The sequence below is a fragment of the Myotis davidii genome, unplaced genomic scaffold (assembly GCF_000327345.1).
Source record: "Myotis davidii unplaced genomic scaffold, ASM32734v1 scaffold223, whole genome shotgun sequence".
Taxonomy (NCBI): domain Eukaryota; kingdom Metazoa; phylum Chordata; class Mammalia; order Chiroptera; family Vespertilionidae; genus Myotis; species Myotis davidii.
Window position 1 is genome coordinate 4,792,243 of NW_006294609.1, and position 20,916 is coordinate 4,813,158.

The 20,916-nt window shown below is 45.3% G+C and overlaps 2 protein-coding genes across 6 annotated transcripts in view; one reads left to right on the forward strand and one right to left on the reverse strand.

Annotated features, from left to right (window-relative positions):
* Positions 1-14,265, forward strand: part of TRAFD1 (TRAF-type zinc finger domain containing 1) — a 16,671-nt gene extending 2,406 nt beyond the window's left edge. For 4 of the 5 annotated variants that reach the window (XM_006768931.2, XM_006768932.2, XM_006768930.2 and 1 more), the window contains 11 exons: positions 270-335; positions 5,315-5,450; positions 5,562-5,615; positions 7,133-7,538; positions 7,944-8,141; positions 9,346-9,422; positions 10,596-10,829; positions 11,772-11,892; positions 12,512-12,842; positions 13,083-13,155; positions 13,390-14,265. In XM_006768931.2, the coding sequence (XP_006768994.1) occupies positions 289-335; positions 5,315-5,450; positions 5,562-5,615; positions 7,133-7,538; positions 7,944-8,141; positions 9,346-9,422; positions 10,596-10,829; positions 11,772-11,892; positions 12,512-12,842; positions 13,083-13,155; positions 13,390-13,446 (1,734 nt within the window). In that variant the 5' untranslated portion in view covers positions 270-288 and the 3' untranslated portion in view covers positions 13,447-14,265. The remainder of the gene's footprint in view (positions 1-269; positions 336-5,314; positions 5,451-5,561; positions 5,616-7,132; positions 7,539-7,943; positions 8,142-9,345; positions 9,423-10,595; positions 10,830-11,771; positions 11,893-12,511; positions 12,843-13,082; positions 13,156-13,389) is intronic. The other variant, XM_015567361.1, reaches the window with a different exon arrangement.
* Positions 14,266-14,982: 717 nt separating this feature from the next.
* HECTD4 (HECT domain containing E3 ubiquitin protein ligase 4) overlaps positions 14,983-20,916 on the reverse strand; it is a 142,193-nt gene continuing 136,259 nt past the window's right edge. Inside the window, exons 73-76 of the mRNA XM_015567364.1 lie at positions 19,855-20,021; positions 19,337-19,532; positions 18,137-18,359; positions 14,983-17,108 (exon numbers count right to left, since the gene is read on the reverse strand). Of these exons, the coding sequence (XP_015422850.1) occupies positions 16,972-17,108; positions 18,137-18,359; positions 19,337-19,532; positions 19,855-20,021 (723 nt within the window). The 3' untranslated portion in view covers positions 14,983-16,971. The remainder of the gene's footprint in view (positions 17,109-18,136; positions 18,360-19,336; positions 19,533-19,854; positions 20,022-20,916) is intronic.

Genomic DNA, 20,916 nt, shown 5'->3' on the forward strand with positions numbered 1-20,916 from the left:
GGACCCTTCAGTCCGCAGGCCGATGCTCTATCAACTGAGCCAAACCGGTTTCGGCAAGTCAAATTATTTTAAACTAAAAGTTAAACAAAAATAAAAACAAGGTGAAACCCATGTGTTGGGTATTAAATAAAATGCACTAGTTTTTGTGACATTTTCTGTGCACTGTTTCTGTGTGTGTGTGTGTGTGTGTGTGTGCGTGTGTGTGTGTGTTTTGCTTGTCATCCTTAAAGCAGAAATGAAATTGAAAGTTCTCACTTCTACTTTCGTAGTTTTCTGGAAGAGCTAAAGATGGCTGAATTTCTAGATGACCAGGACACTCAACTGTGTGACAACTGGTAAGAAATTAATCTAAGAAATATTGGAATGAGGATAAACTAACTTCTGTAAAGGGTTGGTTTATTTATTGGCAGGTTAAAATTAGAATCATATAATTTGTCCTGCAAACATATAGTTCTGAAGCCTTTTTAACAATTTTAGATAATATTGCCTATTTTGGTAATTTGACAAAATAGTTGGTTTAGCTATCATAGTGTGGTGTAGTGAGTGATTAGAGTGATAGAATGAAGCTGGGCCTCAGAACTTTGGTTCCTGCATTTAATTAATTAGTTAATGACTTTGGGCATGTCACCGAATGTTTTGGGCCTCACTTTTTTGACCTATAAATAAGGGAATTTATTTTTTTGCCTTTCTGGAAAATATCATCATACGTTTTTTAAAAAGATACTAAAAATATTGTAAGCCCTAGCTGGTTTGGCTCAGTGGATAGAGTGTCGGCCTGTGGACTGAAGGGTCCTGGGTTTGATTCTGGTCAAGGGCACGTGCCTGGGTTTCGGGCTCAATCCCCCAGTAGGAGGGTGTGCTGGAGGCAGCCGATCAATGATTGTCTCTTCATCATTGATGCTTCTCTCTATCTTTCCCTCTCCTTTCCTCTCTGAAATCAAAAAAAGTATATTAAAAAATATATACATAATAAAAATGTTGGACTAGGTTAATTTAAAAAATGTATATATTTTTAGTGCCCCTAACCGGAATTAAACCCAGGACCCTTCAGTCCACAGACCGAGGCTCTATCCACTGAGCCAAACCGGCTAGGGTGGTTAATGTGTTTGTTTGTTTTTTAAGTATGTTGCAAGGATTTCCCTGAGTGGCTGTTGTCTAGGGGTTGATTGGGAGCAAGGGTTAATGATCTTGGCTCTAAATATAGTAGTGAGAGAGCATTTGGACCAATGTAGCTGAACTGTTTTTATAAAGGATTTTGCTGGAAGAATGTTCAATTGCTTTAAAAAAATAAAAAAGTCTAAAGACTTCTGGCAGTCCAGATTAATCATTATCATTTCATGATTCCGGAACTGTTAAGTGAAGACTGTACGTAGTCTCGAATGTTGCGCTTTCTATTTTGGAGTTTTTAACCCACGTGAGTGACAAGAAAGAGCAACTCTGCTAAAGTGAAACTTAGGAGTGCAGCTCATCTGATTCTTGATTGGGGTTTCTCAAGAGCACTTGTATATTTTAGTGGTATACAAGTGCTCTTACTAAAGCTAAGGAAAGCAAAAGTGCCTATTATGTTTAACTTACCAAATTGTGGTAGGAGGAAAGAGATATTTAATAAGGGAAATAGTTTGATGTAGATTGATGAAAGGTTCAAGTCAAATAACAATTTTTCTTTTTTTTTATCGCCTTTTTCTTCTCAGTCTTTTGGCAGAATTAGGATATAATCAGAGCAGCTGTTGGTCACAATATTCTTTCCCTGAATGGAATTAAGATTTCATTTCTTGAAAACAATTTTGTATTTTAGCTTTGTTTGAGTTTTATATATATAGTTACTAATACAAAGTAATCAATGATATAAATAATTACAAGCAAATATCACTGTTGGTTTTATAAGAAAACATATGATTTTAGCATCAGTTAAGATACTCTTTTTAAAAATATTTTAAAAATTGACTTATAGAGAGAGAGGAAGGAAGAGGGATATGAGAGTGAAACATCAGTTGGCTGCCTCCTGTACACCCCCTACAGGGGATTGAGCATGAAACCCAGGCATGTGCCCTGACTGGGAATCCAACTAGCAATCTTTGGTGCACAGGACACCCCATCAACTGAACAACACTGGAATCTCAAACCTAGAACAATCTATAAATAACTGCCAAAGGAATTAAAAAAGGGGGGGAGGTAGTTAATGGAAAGCTAATGAAAACAAGGTTATTCAAAGTGAAAGCAATTTATTTAAAGAAAAGAGCAGATTAGCATGGGAGGCTAAGCCAGCACAGACCTCCCATCTAAGTAACCCTGTCTAAATTCTGGGTTTTAAAATTTTGTCTTTAGAGCCATATTCCTATTCTCGAAGAAAAATTAAGGTACTCTTCAAAATATGAGCTGCGATTAGACCAGTAAAAAGAGTAGTTTGGCCTTAGCTGGTTTGGCTCAGTGGATAGAGCGTTGGCCTTCGAACTGAAAGGTCTCGAGTTCTATTCCAGTCAAGGGCATGTGCCTGGGTTGTGGGCTCAATTCCTAGTGGGGGACTTGCAAGAGGCAGCCGATCAATGATTCTCTCTCATCCTGGATGTTTCTCTCCCTCTTCCGTCCTCTCTGAAATAAATAAAAAAAATATTAAAAAAAGTAGTTGTGATTAGAAAAGATGTTTTTGCATGTTAACTCTTAAAGTGTCTTCTGATTGGGAAGAGAATGGTTCTAGGGAACAGAAACTTCCTTCAGCTTTTTATTTTTGCATGTATTAAAGGATTTGTTTCTGGCTTGTTATGTTTATTGTTTGGGAGGCTACTGTGAATTTTTCTTTTTTTAAAATATATTTTTTATTTCAGAGAGGAAGGGAGAGAGAAAGAAAAACATCAATAATGAGAGAGAATCATCGATCAGCTGCCTCCTGCATACCTACTGGGGATTGAGCCTGCAACCTGGGCATGTGCCCTTGACCAGAATCGAACCCGGGACCCTTCAGTTCCCTAGGCCAAGGCTCTATCCACAGAGCCAAACCAGCTAGGGCTGGGAATTTTTCATGAAGTCTTGGCTCGCCTTGCAATCATTTCTATCTAAAATGAAATTTTATCTTTAACTTGCTAGTTCTATCTTGGGGTTTTTAGCAGTTCTATCAATATATAAAATTGTGTTCTCATTTATCTCACTTTAAAACATCTTTATTTTATCTGTAGGTAGGAAGCAAGTATAAGTATTTTGTCTGCAATTTTATTCTGGATGACATAGGCACCTTCTTTTTTTTTTTTAATATATTGATTTTTTACAGAGAGGAAGGGAGAGCGATAGAGAGTTAGAAACATCGATGAGAGAGAAACATTGATCAGCTGCCTCCTGCACACCCCCTACTGGGATGTGCCCGCAACCAAGGTACATGCCCTTGACCTGAATCGAACCTGGGACCTTTCAGTCCTCAGGCCAACGCTCTATCCACTGAGCCAAACCGGTTACGGCTAGGCACCTTCTTTTAATGTAGTCTTTTCTTTAGCTAGCCTGTGAAATTGGAGTTTTCCAATTGTCAGATCCAAATGAATAAAAGGTTAGGCCTTTGAATACTATATGTCTCTTGTTTGAATCTATATATATTCTTGTTAAATTTATTTTTAAATTATAGTTAACAAAATATATTAGTTTCAGGTATACTACATAGTGATTCAGTGTTTATATACCTTACAAAGTGTTCATCACAATAAGTCCAATGCAGAAATAAAAATTTTGGAAGCAGAAAAACTATACCATCTAATAATTCGAGCAGTGAGATGATTCCTGTACCATCCTGCTTAAAAAAAAAAAAAAAATCACTGCAAAGCTGGAAAGTAGGATTGTTGGAAGAAGACATTATCCAGGATACTTGCCACACAGCCAAATTAAACACATGTCGTACTCATTAAGTTTAAAAAACAAAACATTTCACCCTAGCTGGTTTGGCTTAGTGGATAAAGCATAGGCCTGTGGACTGAAGAATCCTGGGTTCCATTCCAGTCAAGGGCACATGCCCGGGTTGTGGACTAGATCCCCAGTAGGGGGCGTGCAAGAGGCAGCCAATCAATGGTTCTCTCTCATCATTGATGTTTCTCCCCCTCTCCTTTCCTCTCTGAAATCAATAAAAATATATTTTAAAAACTCACACATTTCTAGACATTCAGTTGCACTGATCCCATCCATAAGCATGGCCTACTGGATTTTGCCAGGCAGTAACAATGTGGCTCCAAAGACAGGGCCAAGAAAACATTGGTCCTGCCAAATCAGTCTTATTCATGATGCTTCCATGTGCTACTTGTTTTTAATCCTCACGCGAGGATATTTTTCCCTTAATTTTTAGAGAAAATGGAAGAGAGAGGGAAAGACAGAAAGAAATATCGATGTGAGAGAAACACATCAATTGGTTGCCTCCTGCACGTGCCCTGACCAGGGCCCTGGCTGAGGAGGAGCCTGCAACCGAGGTATGTGCCCTTGACCAGAATTGAACTCAGGCCCCTTCGGTCCCCAGGCCAACGCTCTGTTCACTGAGCCAAACCGGCTAGGGCCCATGTGCTACTTTGAATGGATTTAACACTGTAAGTGTCTTTTGCCAGACGTAGTCAGAATTGATACCTAATTCTTGTACTAAAGGTGGCCCATCCTCAGAGTTGTTTCCATAGAATGGCTGAGGTGTAGTTGGACTATATGCCTATGTTGGCTGGAAAATCTGCCCAGTGTATGGCTGTTATGGCTGCATCATGTCTGGAGGGACAAATTGTCCTTGCTCTGAGAAATTATAGCCAGCAGACTATTGGGCCTTCTGCTGCTATTGGTCATTGCTGTTGGGACCTCTCTGGTAGACATTGCAAAGGATCAAACATAGAGGTTGATGCAGTAGCTCCAACAGCCTGGTTTGACCTTTAGTGGAATAAATCTAATCTCAGACTGAGAGTGAAAATAAATGGTAGGTTTTTTTGTGTGTTTTTTAAAAAATAATACTGAAGTGTACCATTGTGCTTTGGGGAATGGATGGTTTTGGAAAAACCTAGCTCAGCTCTTTTTGGCATCTATCTGACTTCATGTGTTGGTTGTGATCAGCTCTGACATCTAGAAAGTGAGGTTGAGCTTTTAGAATTAGTGTATAGCAGTGATAATTCATAGTGTTGCACAGAAGACTCAAACCTTCGGGAGTTGATTCTTGAAAGGCAGGGGTAGTAACAATCATAAGAGCTAATAGACGAGATATTCGTTAAAGGGAAATAATGGAGAATAAAGATTGGACAAGACAGATTTTCATGTGATAACAACTGTGACTAGATCAGTCAGTAATGCTTGCCTTTTCTTTGATCTAATTCTATAGCAAAAGGGAAATTCCTTTGTGTAACTTTACCATCCATGAGATCCATTGTCAAAGGAACATTGGTGTGTGCCCTATCTGCAAGGAACCATTTCCCAAATCTGGCATGGAGACCCACATGGCTACAGAACACTGTCAGGTGACCACTAAGGACTCAAATGTTCATTAATGTGTTATACTTGCTATTGCACCATAGCCAGTGAGCAAGTTCTCACAAAGCCAATTTATTGTTTTTTACTATTTATCCTAGGTAACCTGCAAATGTAACAAGAAGTTGGAGAAGAGGCAGTTACAGAATCATGAGGTTAGTGTCCCTGTACAACGAAGGGAGTGAGTTACTATGGGGCCAAGCGTGAGATTACAGAGCCACATGCGGAACAGAAAGCTAGTCTGGCTGTCTCTTCTCTACAAGATCGGTGCACATCGCCTCTCAAAGCCTATCTGAGGCTCTGTTTGTTGCCAGATCTGCTGCATGGCTGTTGTGCCCCATGCTCAGGCCTCAGAGTCTGTCATTCCCATTCTGGGGTTTGGCTCTTTGCAGCCTCTCTGAGTGCTAATCCAGATTGGGGGTTGCCAATGGGTATGACCCCCTTATCCACACCTGCCTTGCAGCTTGTAACTTCATTTTGATTGGATCATCTGGATATCATGCTGTTTACACCTAAAGAAAGTTCTCAGAGAGCATTTGGTGAGAGAGAACATAGTATCATTTGGTCCCTAGTTGAGATAAAACTGTCCATTGTTGAAAAATTTATCAAGGTATGCAACTTAAGATTTGTGCATTTCATCCTGTCTCAAACAAATTAACTTGTTAATTTATAATTTTAAAGAGTAATTTATATTCAAGGAAAAAAATTAGAAAAGATATAAAAGAAAACAATCACTTGTAACCCCACAGCTTAGAGATAAATGTCTCACAAATACTTTGGCACTCTTACCTTTATTATTTTTTCTAAGCATTTGACCTACGATTGAGGTCACATTAACAATAATAATAAGTATTTCTTTGGATCTAATGTCTACCCGCTACGTAAACAACCTTCAATCAACTACCCCCTCTTCTGGCTTCTCTCCCAGCTATTTCTGGGGTTCACATTGGTGATATAGCCGTTATTTTAAAGATTTGAGTACAGATTATTTCCTAACATCCCTGCAAATAAAACTATGACAGTGTAGGCCAGAGTTAAAGAGTTTAAAAAATTTTTCCTTTAAATAAAGTTTTTAACTTTATCTGCTGTTCTGGTGAGTTAATAGCACTTTTTAGAGTTGTTAAAGTGCTTACTATATTATCTAGTAAGTGCCAGCAATTATTTGCTCTTCTGCTGTTGAGTAACTTAAATCAGTGACATGTCCTTCATTTTCCGAATACAGTATATTCACTGGTGATATTTGGCTTATTTGGTCAATATAAAGTCAGTGCTGTAATACAGATATGCAGATTAGACAAATCAGTGTCTTTCTCAAAGGCGTTCTCTTTCCCGCATTACCAAATCTGAAGACAAATTGGAACGGTAAAGGGAAATTGGGCTGGTGGAGCTTTCACAGACCTGTCTGAATTGTTAGGTTTTTGCTCTTTGCTGCTGGGCTTATCTCGCTGCTTTTGGGTAACTTTGTAATGTGTGCACAGAATAAGTCAGGGTGGTTGGGTGAGTAGGTTCCTTTTAAAGTTTTCTTCCCTTTCATAGAAAAACATGGTAGGCGGGTGAGGCTAGGGTTGGAAGAGAATATTGAAGTAAATACTTTTTTGCTTTCCTTGCCCTGTACTAAAACGTGGCCTCTCTTAGATTTGCATATTAACTGCTTCATTACTCTGTGTTGCAGGAGACTGAGTGTCCTCTGCGGCTTGCCCTTTGCCAGCACTGTGATTTGGAACTTTCTGTTCTCAAACTGAAGGACCATGAAGATTACTGTGGAGCCCGGACAGAGCTCTGTGGCAATTGTGGGCGTAATGTCCTGGTGAAAGATCTGAAGACTCACCCAGAAGTTTGTAGGAGAGATGGGGAGAAAAAGAGAGATGAGGCTGCCGTGCCTCCTAATGCATATGATGTGTCTTGGGGTCAAGATGGAATATGGATTGCATCACAACTCCTCAGACAAATTGAGTCTCTGGATCCACCCCTGAGGCTACCTCGACGGCCCCTGAGAGCCTCAGAATCGGAACTTTCCCATAGTAGGACTACCAACCAAAGGAACATGACAACCCAGTTTCCAATTCAGAATAATCTATGTGAGTTGTGTTTGGGATTAGAAGGTTATCAAAATCTGTTTAATTCTCACAGGAGTCTCATGAGGGTAGGTAAGTAAGTGGTAGAGCGGGGATTTGAATTCAGGCAATCTGACCCCATGCGGTAAACCATTATACAATGCAGAAAATACACATAAAGTGTTTAGCACAGTGCCTGTCTCATAGCCAAAACTCAATAATATTGCTTATTAATAACACAATTAAAATAGTATTGGAACCTTTTATCATGGCATACTTCATATTGGAGTCCTGTGAGAACCGGAGGGCTGGGCCTCCTTTTTCCTGCATAGATGCTATAAGCCGGGCATATTTGTAGGCATGGACTTGAGCTAAAGCATGGCATTTCTAATGTATCTTGAGAACTAGTTTACTTTTTTTTCCCTCCAGTGGAAGAACAAGAAAGGAGTAGAAGCCGACAGTCCCCTGTAGAGGGTGGTGAAGACAGTTCAAACTTGGACTTCATGTTGGCCCTAAGTCTGCAGAATGAAGGCCGGGCCCCCAAGTTGGCAGAGCAGGACTTCTGGAGGGCTGTGTATGAGGCAGAGCAGTCCCTTGGTGGTCCCAATGCTCTGAATGACATCAAGGGTAGGTTTGTTTTATCTTCACTAGCCTCTGTCTCCACAGTTATGTGTGTTTCTTACATTATACAACTTATTTTAAAAACGAAAGTTTTTCATGAGATCAAATTTGCCTCTTTTGTTTGTTCATTGCTTTTCCGACTTTTTATTTTTAAAAACTGTTAGAAAATAGTATAGCAAATATCTTATATACCCCTCATCTTTATTCACCATTTCTAGTATTTTTCTTTGATCTTTATAATTTTTCCCCTTGAGCTATTTGAGAATAAACTGCAGGTATAACATTTTATCTCTACATACTTTAGGATGTATATTTCAAGAACGGCATTCTAAGTAAATACACATATATTTGTCATTTTTCTTCAGTGTGTCTCATCATTTTCAAAGTAATCTCTTTTACCTTAGTCATACTACAATTCCCTTTTAATGTATCTTTAAATGTGTTATTTTTATATTGTGTCTGAAAATATATCAAACTCTTTTTGGTCTTTGTTGTTTCTATTGACTCACTCATGGTGGCTTGCTGCCTCCCTCTCTATATGCACTCACACAAATTAGCATTGAGTTTTCTGATGTGTTCCTCAGAATACTTATATATGCTTCTAGCAGGCACCTGGGATACTATTGATGGGGACAGTTTTAAACTGGATTTTTGGCTTGGGTTTTTAAAAGTCATAAATGTAGATTTTGGACTCAAACCCATGTAAAGGCCAAACTCTAGTTACTTAATTCAGAGAGAGGAAGGGGAGGGAGAGAGAATCATCAGTCGGCTACCTCTTGCAGGCCCCCTATCGGGGATTGAACCTGAAACCTGGGCATGTTCCCTGACTGGGAATTGAGCTCCAACCACTGAGCAATAGTGGCCAGGCTTCATGAGTCCTGAGGATTGAGATAATGCACATACGGCTGATTAGTGCCTAGAGTTATTGCACATTTAAACTTCTTTCTTAAAGAGAGTAGTGGTCAGTGACTACTTTAATATTAGCTACTCAGGGAATGGCGGCCAGTAAATCTTTTTCCATAGTGGCATTTTTTTGCTTGGGGTTTGTCTCTTGGGCAGTTTCCCTGGGAGGATTTACAGCCCCACAAATTGCTCCATCTCTGAAATATCGAAGGGAGTCACACTTTGAATTAAAACCCCACCAGGGGAATAACAGGTTGAATCAAATCTGTTTTTGTTCATTGGCATCTGTGTGGCCTCTGATACCCAGGTGCAGCTGATGAGACCATGTTGCCTTGTGAATTTTGTGAGGAGCTCTACCCAGAGGAATTGCTGATCGACCATCAGGTGTGTTGTGAATTCCCGGAGAGTTTTAAGTAGGAACGTGTGCAGGCCACAGTTGGTGTTGCAGGCCACATGAGGTCTTAGCCAACTATTTTAATAGGCCTGTTATAGGAGTAGCGACTGTGTTTTATTTACCATGATGTGGCTGACATATGGCTATGAGAACGTAGTCATGTTTACTCTTGGAAAAAGTAATGCTCATTCCAGCAGGCCCAGTTTGCTCCCTCCATGTGGTGACTACTCTATGTCTGTACTGACCATATGTGATCTGGTCTCATCTCGTGCCACATTTTGTTTATTGGAGCTGTACTGAAGTCCTCGCAGTTCCCTGGAAGGGTCAGGGGTCCTTGCACTTTACTTTTTCTGCCTGGAAGCCATGTGGCCTCCACCCCTGCCTCCTCAACAGACCCCTTACTCGTAGACTTGGTTCAGACACAACCTCCAAGAAACCATCCTGAGTGATGCTCTGAAGACTAGGTCAGAGGTCCCACCTCTGTGCACCCTAAACGTTCAGTGCCCACTTCTCTTTTAGTCTGTCACCCTGTGACGTGGTGTCTTCTGATTCCGTCATCTGCACCACTAGGCTGAATTCCTTGAGGACAGATTCTGGGTTTTCCTAGTTTCTGAATCTTAATACCTGGTATATGAAAGGTGTCAGATATTTTTTAAAGGAAAGTTCTTGAGCCATTTAAGAACAATTAGAGAATATTAGACTTTGTTTTAGGATTGCCTAGTGGAGGGAACTATTTTTTCCCTCAATACTCTTGCTCTGATTTGGATTGGCTTAGTCTAGCATTTCCAAAACTTAAGCAACCCCATAAGTGGAATAATACATATTTAAATAAACGTAGTTTTTGCTTTGGGAGCAGCATAAGAAAATCCATTAACAGGATAAGAAAGAATATTTGGTTCTTTCTCGCTATGTGGTTGTGAGAAGAATCTTGAATCTTTCCAATTAATTTAAAAAGAATAATCATATGAACACAGTGAAAAGGGGAAAAGCACAGAAATGTTTAAAAGTAAAGTGAGCATTCCATCTGCATTTCCCTGACCCTTTCTAGTTCCTCTCATCAGTATTAAGCCTTACTAAAATTTTGTGACTCCTAGAAAATGTTTTAGTAATTTTTTAAACTTTTTTTAACCCCCTTCCTCCCCCCCCCTTTTTTTTTGAGACAGACAAGCTGTAACCCTTCCCGTGCCTTACCTTCATTTAACATGGGTAGTACTTCCCTCAAAGAGGTGCAGGAGGACCCTGATGTCATCTTCCAGAGGTTTCTGCAGCAGGCTACAAGTAACCAGTTTAACTCTTTGATGGGCCTGAGCAATGCACCCTCTGTGGAGGGCGGTATCATCATCCCATGTGAATTCTGTGGGGTCCAGCTGGAAGAGGAGGTGCTGTTCCATCACCAGGTAAAAGTCCCTGGAGAACCCGTGAGTGAACCTGGGGCTTTCAGAGCTGAGAATGCTTCTTTAGTGTTTAAGTTGCATGCATATCTGACGTGGCTACTGGACATGCCCTGTTTTGTGAGCTTTCTTTACCATCTGGCAACTGAAATCATGTCACTAGCTAAGGACCAAGGAGTCAGGACTCCTATGCAGGTGTGGAGGACTTGTCAGCATGGTTGAGATGAGCGCTCTCCTGATGTCACTAAGATATTCTACTTTTGATCAGGCGGATTCTTTCTGTTGTGGTGGTATTTGAGGCTTGCATTTCAGGAGACCTCGGGGCTAGTTCTACTATTGACCTTGGGTAGATCCTGTTCCCTCACTGGGGATATCTGTAAATGAAGGAGTTAGACTAGACAGTTTGAAGTTCTTTCTCAGCTTTTGCTAGGATTCAGATCTGTTAGTAGGGAATACAATTTTCTGCCAACTCCCTATTTGTTATTGGAAGCTAACACTCCAGGTGTGTTCAGGATCGTTTCTGTAGTTGATGCCATATAGCTGTTGCTAGAACACCATAAATTCCATTCGTGTAAATAAGACTTCTGCTTTTGGATCAAGCAGTAGATAAATGACTGCTGGTTGTCTCCTACGGGAGATTCTGAAATAAGCAACCATGCAAATACTCTGTGGTCGAAGTATAGATATACTTTTTAAGGCTCTTGACACCAGCCCTTCCTGATCCCTGCACAAATCAGGCAGTGCTTCTTCAGTGCCTTGGGTGCTAATAGCAATGATTGCTCCTTTCTAGATGCGTTTCCTTAGTCTTAGGCCCTTCCTTTCAGTGGTTGTTTAAGACCCCGAATAAGGTGTGTTCCCCTAACCTGCTGGTCCTTCCTTCCTTCCCACTGCTCCCTCTCCAAGAAATGACTCCGCCCGGAGATACTAATTTTTGTTTTGTTTTGTTAGGACCAGTGTGACCAACGCCCAGCCACAGCAAACCACCATGTGATGGAGGAGATTCCTAGACAGGATTTCCAGTCTCGAGAGACCTCACCAGAGCTGCCCAAGAGGCGTGTCAGACACCAGGGTATTAGCCAGGGCTGAGCCAAAGCTGCAGGTCTGCTGCTGACACGGGCCTGTTTACCGTTTCTCATCCGCTGCTCTAACATGGGGGTCCCCTGAATCATGAACCAAGTACAGAAGGATCTCGCTACTAGCGGTTGTGGTCCCATGTTAGACTGAGCGGTCTTGAGTGTAGGCTTAGAGGGTTCTGGCTTGGTAGTCAGTGATTGCTCAGCTGTAGCTTTCATCAGTGGACTATTTGGAGATAACTTTTCGGCCCCTGCCTCTAGTTGAAATTTGCTTAGGGTATTCAGTCATCATCATCATTATTATTAAAGAGTCTCAGAGACTAGGCAGGTAAACTGTTTTTCAAACTCGCTACAAAGCCAGTTAGACATTATTTTTCAAGGTTTGCTTACACATCATTGTTGGTTAGTTATATGAGGACTCAAATAATAAGTATAAAGTGTGGGCAAAGGTGGTCCCAACCCTGTCCGGACACTTGGGTTTCAGCAGCCTTTAGATGAGAGGCAGTTCTACCCAGAATTCTGTTCTACCCAGAATCTTCATGTTCCTGCTCCAACTCCAGCACTAATAGCAAGAGCAGTCTTTCCCCTAAAACTGGTTCTCTCTTCTCTTTGCAGGAGACCTGTCTTCTGGTTACATGGATGATATTAAGCAGGAAACTGCTAAAGTGCCCACTTACCCTCTTCCCCCTAGCAGACCCATTAACAATATGATGGCTACCTGTAACCGTGTGTCAACATCCACATCAAGCCCTAAATCTAGTTCCCAGCCCAGCGTAATGAAGCTCAACAACTTAGACAGCCAGGACATTCGGGGGCGGAATCGAAACGGCCATAATGGGCCCATGGCTGCTGGGCACGTTCCAGTGATTCGCTCTGTTCGAAATCTCTACCCAGAAAACCTTGCGCCCTCTTTCTCCCGTGGGCCTTCAGGGAGACATGGGCCAAGGTAATAATAGCTCAGGAGTGGAGCTTGTGAGTAGCTCAGGAGACCATGAGAGTGTGGACTTGGCTTGTGCTATGGCCTGATTCCAAAATGTTCTCTTGCTGTTTGTTGGGTATTGGTTGTTGGTTTGTTTTGTCTGCTCACAGAGAGCTGCTATGTCTGGTTCCAGCTGTTCGTCTTCTGAGTGGTCTGACTTTTGCTCAGGGGCATCTTAGAAACTAGTTTCCAATCCTTCTCTTTCAGTGGTAGGAGTGAAGGTGGCAGGAACTCAAGGGTCACCGCCACAACTGCCAGCTTCCGCAACAGGACTGCAAAGGTAATGGGGGATCCAGCCCCGAAATGCTCAGTGAGGACTCGGGAGCGGGTGGGTGTGGTATGTATGGTTCTTGAAGTCAGAGAAGGAGCTGGGCAACAGGCCGCTTGTGGCTGAAGGGTTGTTCGTTTGCCTTTTGATGAAGAGGTTTCTATGGAAGCTTGGCTTTTCAGAGCTCTGAAGGTATACTGCCTGAATTTTCACTTTCCATGTGGGCTTTGTTTGTGTTTTCAATAGGCAAAAACCCCCAAGCAACAGGGAGCTGGTGATGCTGAGGAGGAAGAGGAGGAGTAATGGTGTCTGCGAGAACCTGCACAGGGTTCCATTTCTCTGCGCAGCCGCAGTGCAGGCCCTGCCTCTCGGGCTCTGGGGAGGGGAGATTTTAGATTTAACTTTTTTAAAGATACAACCATTTTGTGTCTTTTGAGATTGTGATGTGGGAGTTTGGGGGTTGGAGGGAGGGCTAGCAGGGAAGCTGTTAAGAGATTTCTTGTTTCAGCTTTAGCTGCCGCCTTTTGGCAGCACAAATACAACGTATGGCCTCTCAGCCCACCAGGGCTCCTCTTTTGACATACTGTCACCACTGCTTCTTGGTGCTGTGTGGTCCTGGTGGAGAGAGGAGAGGGTGTGGAAACATGGTATTCACCAGTAAAGCGATTCTTTTTCCTGCAGGGACCTAAGTTTGGGAACTTTTGGGTAACCTCCTGTGTGCTGCCCCTCCCCACTTTAGAACTGGGACTCTGGTTTATGTGTGGAGCAGCTCTGAGAAGGTGTTCAGGTCAGTTGCAGTATATATTAGGAACAGGCTTTGGAGATGAGTTGAACTAGAAAGGACTCGGGCTTTGTTTTAATCTGCTTCTTTGGCATTTGGCATCACTGCCTTCTGTTTCGGTGGGGAAACGGCTCCTTTGTCTTTACTGCCTTCTGATGGAGACAGTGAGGGACTCCCTGTCCCTCCTGGGGCCTTGCTGGGCTCTGCCTGACTGGGACTGAAGCCTAAGCTCTGTGACATAACTATAAACCAAGTCTCAGAGCCCCCTCTCCCTCTTTTTATTTTATTATTATAATTATTAACATCCTTGTAATAGAAATAAAGTTTGTACTTGAAGTTTACCTGAGTCTTGTGGTTCCTTCTCCTGTGCACTCTGGAGAGCTCAGTGAGTGTGGGGGAAGCTGAGCAGGACTAGGCTTTCTCTGCTTCCTGGAACCCTAGCAGATCCAGGGGTAGCGCCTTCTCAGAGCCACCATGGAAAACAGTAAGGAGGTTCTTCAAAAAATTAAAAATAGAACTACCAGATGGTCCTGTAATCCCACTTTTGGGTATTGATCCGAAGAAATCTAAAACACTCATTTGAAAAGATAGGTGTATCCTTATACTCACTGCAGCATTACTTACCCAAGACATGGAAGCAACCTAAGTGTCTGTCGGTAGATAAATGGATAAAGAAGATATGGTGTAAATGTACAATAGGATATTACTCAGCCATAAAAAGTGAAATACTGCCATTTGCGACAACATGGATGGACCTAATGAAGAAACTCATTCAGAGAACAAATGAATGGTGGTCAGATGGGAGGGGGGTTGGGAAGATGAGTGAAAAAGGTAAAGGGGTTAGGATGTACAAATAGCCAGTTATAAAAACAGTCAAATGGGTTGTAAAAAATAGTACAGGGAATACAGTCACTAATTACGGTATCAGGTGGATACTAGATCTGTGTAATCATAACATATAAATGTTGGATCACTGTGTTGTACACCTGAAATATTGAATGTCAACTGTAATTGAAAAATGAAATTTTTTTTAAAAAGAGTAGATGATCACACAATTCTTAGGGAAAATCAAAATTAGATGAAGATTATTTATTGGTGAGACTTTTTTCCTGTAGTGAGCTTTCTTTACACAGCAGTGGTGTAAATAGCATCAAACTGAATGAAAAGTTTGTTAAATGCAACCATAAATAATTATAATAAATACACATCAAGTAACTTTACAGCACATGTGTTTTAGGGCCAAGGTTTAGATCTGTCTGGACCTCAATGTGCTCTCTGGGAGAAGCAGTCATGTTAGCAGCAGATAACTCACAGCTATCATCTAATCAAGTGATTGGCCAACAGAAGCTTCCCAACCCCCTCATGGGGAGGTAGCGAACAGAATTCTGAGTTCATTCAAGGGATGGGAAGGGTTAAAGGGAACTAAGAATTTAAAAATACAGGAGGAAAAACCACTTCTAATAAATCCAAAGGCTCTTTCATTATGCAGAAATGAAACAAGAGGATCCTTGTCAGGACTACATCCTGCTGTGACCTCCAGTCTAGGGGGCTGTGGCCAACCACGTTTTCCAGACGGGGACACTGCAGGCACTCACCTCCAGACACTGGTCCCGCATCACATACAAGTGATACAACGGGACTAACCCAGGTTTATCTTTTCCTTGGGGCAGGGGATCTTTTCTACAATGGTCCTTAATGCAGTTCCTAGGAATAACAGGGAGGAGATGGGATGCTAACGGCTCAAAAATCCACGTTTCCAACAGGCAGAGGAAGGAGGAGCACATCCTCCTCTCACCAGCATTCACACTCCAAAACCACCTCTCAGCACTCACTCAGAACTTCAATATTCACAATATTATACAATAAATACAGTGATGAATTCTGTGAGAACTGGCAAGGCCCAAATGACAGTCCAACAAGATGGCATATGCTGCTCTTCAACAAAGTACCACTGGACAAAGACCCGGGGTGGGGGCACAAATGCACTGGGGCAGTGGGTGAGCTGGGCAGCCCAGCCCTGGCACACACATGGGGCAGCGAGGGGGGTGCTGGGTGGGCCCAGCCGGGGGGCAGAAGGACCTCCCTTGCGTCTCCATCTGGACTGGAAGGTCTTAGTCACTGAAGCAGACCCCGAATTGAGCAGAGCACCTCAGACAGCTCTCAAGTGGGCTCGGGACCCTGTCCTCAGCTCATCCCACTGCAGCGAGGAAGGGCCGCGTCTGAGCCCAGAAGCGGGGAAGGCTTGCGTCACGTGTTTTCCTATCCAGTCCGCCTGGAGCACTGTCCCTCCGACTCCAGGTGTCCTCTCACCTCCTGGAGTGGGACGCAGCCGCCTGCCTCTGCGAGCCAACGTCAGAAGGACCCTCTGGTCGCCTGCTCCCGAGCAGCACTCGGGGAAACGCGGACCAGGGCCCAGAACTGACGGAGAGCAGAGTCTGAATGGGAAGGGAGGGGGAGGCCACTGTGGACTTTTCCTCAGAAAAGCCCCGACCATGAACAAGGCTCTGAAGATTCACACACAAACCTCCCGTTTAGGTAACTGGTCCAACCACGTCAAGATGGGAGAAGGCCTGCAGGAGCCGTGTCCAGGAGAAACTCCGGCTCCAGGCAGGTGGGGCAGGCCTGGCCACAGGCTTGTTTGTGGATGTGTTCTCGGCAGGAACAGGACTCTGAGTGGTCGCTGGCATCCCATCGCCAGCTTCCTGCTGGGTGGTTCTGTGATGTGGAACCATCTGGGGCCCTAGGGCATCAGAATCTGGTGGCCACGAAGGACAGTGTCCAGGAAGATCAAATGAGACACAAACTGGGAACTAAACTACCCTACAAACACCATGAACGGTAGCAAAAGAACCAACCCATCACGAACGTACAAATACAAAAGGTTAAGTCTTCCAGGAGGCCTGGAATGTGGACAAAAGTTGAGAAAAGCAAAATGTCGCCAACTCCTCACGCAGGGCCCTCCCTGGAGGGACATGCCCGCAGCGGCAGGCTTTCCAAGCCGGCAGAGCAGTGCCTCGGTGACAGCCTAACTCTGGAGCTCCCTCCCTTCAGCCACTCAGGGGGTCTTCGCGGTAGTGAATGGCACAACGCAGTTTCTCCAGCATGATTTCCAGAGAGGAGTACTGGGGAAGCTTGATCATGAACATGCAGGTCTCCACGCGGATGTAGCGAGAGTCTGGGGAACCTACGGGAAAAACGGGGTCCGTGTTAGAGGGCTGGGCCTGCGGCCTCTCGCATGGGCGGGAGGTGGTGCAGGAGAGGAGTCTGGAGGAGAAAAGGCAGACACACCACTGCTGTCCAGCACAGGCACCAGACTGCTGACCTGAGAGCCATCTTGTTGCAGACAGCAAAGGGTTTGTTTTTTAATTAAATTATTTTGCTGCATTTATTTACTTTTTCAATTTTTTAAAAAATCCTCACCCAAGGATATTTTTTCCATTGGTTTTTACTTATTTATTTTATCTTCTTTCCCATTGATTTTTAGAGTGAATGGAAAGGAGAGGGAGAGAGAGAGAAACACCGATGTGAGAGAGACACATAGATTGGTTGCCGAGCCTGCAACTGAGGTACATGCTCTTGACTGGAATCAAACCCCTTCAGTCTGCAGGCCAATGCTCTAAACACTGGGCCAAACCTGCTAGGGCTCTTTTGCTGCATTTAAAAGTTGAAAGATTAAAACATGTCTAGATTTTTAGCTTTTACAAATATTAGAAAATATATCAACACTAGTAGCCCCGCACATGAATCCATGTGCCAGTAGCTCACCAGTTGCTGCCCTGCCCCCTCCTGTAGCTCTCCGCTGCCCACTTGTAGCCAGTAGCTCGCTGCCGGCCTCCTGTAGCTCTCCGCCTGCTGCCCTGCCCTCATATAGTTCCCTCCGCCCCCTCTGCCCCCTCCTGTAGCTCTCTGCCACCCACTTGTAGCTTGCTGCCCCACCCTCCTGCTGATCTGTGATCCGGTCATTTCTTGGTCGGTTGTTACGCTGCATGGCCTAATGACCATTTGCATATTACATCTTTATTATATAGGGTTGGACCTGTATTGCTACTTGGTTTGGAAGGCATGTGACCTCTGGCCTTTCTGCCACTTACATCTGGGCTTTAGTGTTTAGGGTCCCTGAGCTGTTGTTCTCCCCCCCTCATGCAGGGCCCCATTCTAATCAGAGAAGGGCCTGTGTCTCCCGACTTGGCACATGACCAGGGAAGGCAGTACCTGCTGTGCCATCTGGGGGGGCGATCTTCATGGGGTATGGGGGCACATGGGCTGTGTCGGGACCTCCGTCCTTGCAGGGGCAGGTGAATGGGATGCGTTCCTGGTTGCAGGCAAACTTGATGAACTTGCACAGCTCCTCCTGGGCAAACATCTCTAGGGCCCCCCAGAAGAACTCGATGTGCTGGTCCGTCTCCATCAGCCCCACCTGGTACATGGTGTGGGCCTGGGAAGAAAGGCCCCCAGATGTGAGCAGACCTGGCCTCTGCTGACCCAGGGCCGCCCCAGGGTAGGCCAATCCCAGGACAGAGTGCAGCAGGGAAACGATGGCCGCAGGACCCAGGGCGAGGACTATGATGACAGGGACCGCAGAGTTAGTTGTGTCAGTGCTGGTTTGTGTGACTGTGACTGACCCCACTGGGCGGGTCCTGTCACCGTTCCCACTAGAGGTGAAGTCACTTGGGGCAAGGTCTCTCAGGTCGGAAGCAGCAACCTTGGGACACAGGGCCCAGTTGAGAGAAGCTGGCATGAGCTGAAGCATGGAGGGGTCTTGGCAAGAATGGTCCGTCAGCTCAGAATGGTGGCTTAAGGCCTGAGCTCTGGAAGCAGGTGATCTGGGTACAAAGTTTGACTCTGCCACTTGCTGGCTGTGTGAACTTGGGCAAGTGACTTACCGTATTTGCCGGCGTATAAGACGATTTTTTGGCCCTGAAAAATATGCCTCCAAGTGGGGGGTCGTCTTATACGCCAGGTACACTTCAGATAGACTGCCCATAGTGCTTGCCCCGTGCCATAGTGGCCTCCCGATGCCCGCCCACTTCATTCCACATACCGTTCAGGCATCAGCAGCGCTGCTGGGTGTATGCTCGGCTGTTAATGTTGAAGAGCTCGCACTTGCGCACTAGTGAGGTCCCAGGGAGATGCTGATGCAAGGGTGGACCAGACTGTGGAAGGTGTGCGGAAGAGGGGGTAGTCTTATACGGCGAGTATATAACAAACTCTGTATTTTGAGTGGAAATGTTAGGGGGTCGTCTTATACGCCCAGTCATCTTATACACCGGCAAATACAGTATGTCTTAGCTTTAGGTTACTCAGCTGTGAGATAGGGATGAGCACAGCTTCTCCCACATGCGAGGAGGAGAGTGCTGGGGCACAGGAAGTGCTGGGACAGGCCTTGCCTGCCCGCCCAGCCCCAGCACTGACCTTCAGGAACTCGAGGTTGATGTATGGGAGGCCGCAAGTCCGCAGCTCCATCTCCAGAGGGCTGAGTGTGGTGAGCAGCTGCAGGGGCACAATGGAGCCCAGGCCCGCCCGCACGGCTGTGGCGCACTCATCATTCTGCAGCTCCCGCAGCCGTAGGCTCCGGATGGCAGCTGCGTAGATGTCCTTGTTCTCCCATCTGTGGGGTCAGGGGACACAGGTGAGGGAAGAGGCCGAGGCAGCGGATGGGGTTGCTCCTAGGTGCCCAGTTACCCAGGTTCTTCAGTCTGGCAGCTCAATGAACTCTTCCTATCCCCCTCTGGTGTCACCACCTCCGCTGGTCTTTTCTAATATAAACGTCCCTCTGCTGAAGATGGTCCGCCATCTTGCTTGATGCCCAGCGTCCTGCCTCACTTCCCTCCTGCTGGGGAAAGCTGCCTGTCACCTGACCGGGACCCTTGTGCCGCTATTAGAGCCCAGCCAGCCGGCTCGGCCAGTCCCCTCCGTGCACACACACTCACGCCACAGGGATGTGCCGGCCGCGGCTGCACAGCTCCACCTCCTCGCCCGTCATGGTCAGGTAGGTGAACCGGCAGCAGGGCTTGTTGGGGCTGTCGGGGCTCTCAGTGACCAGGTGCTGGGAGGCGATCTCGGCGCACAGGGCCTCCAGCTCGATCTCGTCGTTGATCTGGAGGCAGAGGCAGACAGGGGCTAACTGCCCGCCCCACCCCCAGGACACAACTCGATTTCCAGATGGGCAAACAGCAGGCAGTTTGGGTGGGGGCTCCCCTTGGCCATCATGAATGGCACGTGGCATGGGTCTGGCCAATCAGAGCCTGCCATCGGTTCAGGGTTGGGCCTGTGAGACCCCAACTGCAGGGCTGGTCCTATTTCTGTTTGGAAGCAGCAGCCTCATTCACTGATGTGGACATGATTGTGAGATGGATCACCTTGTCTTGCTGGGGTCACCTTCAGACCAGGTATTGATGCTATCATTTTAGCCCCGTTTGAAGCCGAATCTCTTTGTGTACATTTCGTTAAGCTGGTTTGAGCTGGGTTTTCTATCACCTGCCAGCAGAGAGCCCTGACTTCATCCCATCTGTGGACGATATACGGGCGCCTCCACCATTTGGCACACCAAAATTATGTTCCAAAAGACAGCGATGTGCCCGATGGGCTACTGAGATGACAGGATCTGACCCAGAGGAGTATAAACCCGCAGCTCTGGGATGGTAAAGGTGCAAGTGAGGGTCTGAGCATGTAGTGTCCTGTGCAGCAGCCTGCCTGCCGCGTGAAGCTGCCGGCACCCCAGCAGAAGCTGGGGGCCTTTCTTCCTGAGTCGTGTGCTGCCCCCACCCCGTGTAGTCCTGGTGTTCCTGGTGGCCTTGCCCAGCCCCTTCAGACAGAAGCCTTGCTGGACTATCTGCCTGGACACCTCTTACACCCTGCCTGCCCCAGGCCCAGGCTGCCACCCACAGCCCCAGGAGACTTCTCAGAGCAGGGCCTGGTGGGCACTCACAAATGCCCAGACCAGGGGAATCCTGCTTTGACCGTTTGGACAATCCATCCTCCCTTTTCCTGCT